Genomic DNA, 3,265 nt, shown 5'->3' with positions numbered 1-3,265 from the left:
GGCTCGGCCGACCAATAAATAAATTAAATTAATAGTAAATAATATAGGCGGTGTTCCGGCCATTATAATATGATATAAATAATAGTAGAGGCGGTATACCGACCATTATAACATGGTATAAATGATACAAATAAATTTTACCGAATCGCAGAGTGATCGTGCTGATAACGTGTTATAAAAAAACTAGAATTTTATTGTATCGAGGAAATTTAAATAAGGGCTAAATTTTATACTCGTATGAGAAGATAACACTGATAATAAGAGAGGATGTGTTATTAGAAGGAGAAGGAATGGTGTGTTTACAATCGATCGAAACGATCGTTTATATAGAAAAGAAATTCACTGTCCAAATAGTGCAACGGGCCTCACATCCTTTATAATTTTCAATATATGCGGCTCATAACACTTACTTGTTTTAATTGAGAATTCAATATTTTAACCTTTCTTATACAATAATACCGATCGACCAATATGTTAAATATACTAAATCGACTTTCTCCTATCTGCCAGCTTTGGTAGAATATTTTGCATTGAATATACAATATTCAATTTAAGATATGGTAAAACTGAATAAGGAAACTATCTAATGAAGATAGATTTGAGTTAATTCGTGACAGCATACAATGAATCATCATTTCCTTAAAAAGGAATTTACGCATAGAGTCAGAGAAATATTCACATTCCACCACTACTATAAAGCTGCATCATCACTTAATCAATTAAACACACACAAACGAACCAAAAACCCTAGAAACGTTTGATATTGGTTTGTATGGATACTCCAAACTCAGCCAAAGGATACTTCAAAGTAGATGATGAAGCTCAAGAAATGGCCTTGAAGAAAAAGGCGTACAAACGTTTGTTTATTGTGGTAGCCTCCGTCGTGGTTTTCCTCAGTGTTATCATCGGCGCTGCCGTCGCCGTTGCTCGTAGCCAGAGAAACGATCCACATGGCTCGTCCCCTAGCTCTACTCCCGAGTTGACTCCAGCTGCTTCGCTCAAGAGCGTGTGCAGCGTCACACGGTTCCCTGATGCTTGTATCTCAAGCATCTCGAAGATTCCATCGTCCAACACGACGGATCCGGTGGTTATCTTCAGGCTGTCCCTGAAGGTGGTGGTCGACGAGCTCGCTTCGATCTCCGACTTGCCGAAGAAGCTAGCGGAAGAGACTGACGATGAGGGGATCAAATCAGCCCTTCGTGTTTGTGGTGAGATGCTAGACGTGGCGATGGATAGTGTCAACGATACTGTCTCCTCCATGGAGGTTAGAGACGGTAAGAACATCTTGAACTCTGGTAAGATAGAAGATCTCAAGACGTGGCTCACCGCAGCCATAACGTACTACGAGACATGTTTCGACACCCTCGCTGAGATCAGCCCTAACCAGTCAGAGTCCAAGACCTCCATAGTCTCGAAGAACCTTACATCCGCTATGAAAAACTCCACCGAGTTCACCAGCAACAGTCTAGCCATCGTGGCTAAGATCCTCTCTACCTTGAGCGACTTTGGTGTCCCGGTTCACAGGAGACGGCTACTGAGTTCAAACTCGTTCCCATCTTGGGTGAGCCCTAGGACGCGGTGGTTACTTTCGGCGAAGAGTGTAAAGCCTAACGTGATTGTGGCGGCTGATGGATCCGGTGACGTGTGGACGGTTAACGAGGCGGTGGTGAAGATCCCTAAGAAGTCGAACGCAACGTTTGTTATATACGTGAAAGCTGGTACATATGTGGAGAATGTTTTTATGGATAAGAACATGTGGAATGTTATGATCTACGGCGACGGCAAGTCCAAGACGATTATTTCCGGTAGCAAGAACTACGGCGTCGACGGGATTAAAACCTACTATACGGCTACGTTAGGTAACTACTCCGTCTTACTTATTATACTACTCTCGTTACAGTAGATACTGCATGGTTTTAGCCTTTAGGTCAACTGTTTATTTAGAAACTTATTATTCTATACGTAAATTCATTAGATGCGCATGTTAACCGAACCAATTGATTCCACACTAATCCAAACCAAATCTTAGGCTTTTCATTTTGCTATTTTAGCTTTGTATCAATTATACTTGATTTGTGTTTCTGAACCACATTAGATCCGGTCCAAACTGATTTAAAACAAACTAGGGTTTTAAGAATTCTTCGAAAAGTTAGATATATAATTGAAAACCAATAATAATTATTACTTTCTCCATTTCATAATATCATGTATGATTTTTTAGAAAGTTCTGAATATTTCAGAATGTAAAATATTTTTAATTTTAACTTTTATTGAAAATGATTTTATTAATTATATTTTACATTTTGTGATGATTGGTTGACTTATTTTATTTTATATTTTTAGTAATATTTGTACTGTAAAATAAATTTATTAATCTTTGTGTTTCTTATAAACATTTTATACTATTATGAAACAATAAATGGAAGTATATTGTTACTTCACCACTTTTTTACGATTCACTTCATGCAGGTGTTCTAGGGAGCGGCTTCATTATGAAGGACATCGGAATTATAAACACCGCCGGACCGGAGAAAGGCCAGGCGGTGGCATTCCGATCAGGTTCCGACCATTCAGTCTACTACCAATGCTCATTCGACGGTTACCAAGACACTCTCTACCCTCAAGCCAAGCGTCAGTTCTACCGCGACTGCGACGTCACCGGAACAGTCGACTTCATTTTTGGAAGCGCCGCCGTTGTCTTCCAGGGCTGCAACATCCGACCGCGTCAGCCGCTTCCTAAGCAGTACAACACAATCACCGCCCAGGGCAAAAAGGAAGAGAATCTGCACTCTGGTACCGTGATACAGGGATGCACAATCACGGCCAACGGAAACGTAACCGCTGCGACGTATCTCGGCCGTCCGTGGAAACCGTACTCCACTACGGTGTTTATGCAGTCGGAGATTGGAGCGCTCGTGGGGGCCGCCGGGTGGATGAGGTGGGATGCAGGGGTCGACCCGCCGTCGACTATACTCTATGGAGAGTATAAAAATTCGGGTCCTGGAGCGGGTGTGACCAAGAGAGTTAACTGGGCCGGGTACAAGCCCACTATGTCTGCTGCAGAGGCAGGGAGGTTTACAGTTGATGCCTTTATCAATGAAGAAGATTGGTTACCTGCGATGGGTGTGCCGTATCAGCCAAGTTTCTTTTGATAAACCAAAGTTTGTTTTGTTTTTCATTATGTCGTAACCTTATTCTTTGCATTTATATTATTAAAGTGTTGTTTTATTATGTCATATGAAGTTTATTGAAATTCAACAAAGAG

The 3,265-nt window shown here is 41.1% G+C and overlaps 1 protein-coding gene across 1 annotated transcript; it reads left to right on the top strand.

The window, feature by feature from the left end:
* Nucleotides 1-772: 772 nt before the first annotated feature.
* Nucleotides 773-3,152, top strand: LOC106334110 (pectinesterase 1-like). The gene is made up of 2 exons (XM_013772454.1): nucleotides 773-1,859; nucleotides 2,470-3,152. The coding sequence occupies exons 1-2, from the start codon at nucleotides 773-775 to the stop codon at nucleotides 3,150-3,152; spliced, it is 1,770 nt and encodes a 589-aa protein (XP_013627908.1).
* The last annotated feature ends 113 nt before the right edge of the window (nucleotides 3,153-3,265 follow it).

The sequence above is a fragment of the Brassica oleracea genome, chromosome C3, assembly GCF_000695525.1.
Source record: "Brassica oleracea var. oleracea cultivar TO1000 chromosome C3, BOL, whole genome shotgun sequence".
NCBI lineage: Eukaryota > Viridiplantae > Streptophyta > Magnoliopsida > Brassicales > Brassicaceae > Brassica > Brassica oleracea.
The sequence above is the reverse complement of the archived record's forward strand: the minus strand, read 5'-3'. Positions and strand labels throughout refer to the sequence as shown.

What these genes read in the sequence shown, in the direction of transcription:
- LOC106334110 (XM_013772454.1), top strand. Translation starts at nt 773, where the DNA reads ATGGATACTCCAAACTCAGCCAAAGGATACTTCAAAGTAGATGATGAA. An exon ending in CTACTATACGGCTACGTTAG is followed by an intron (nt 1,860 to 2,469) that starts GTAACTACTCCG and finishes CACTTCATGCAG; the next exon opens with GTGTTCTAGGGAGCGGCTTC.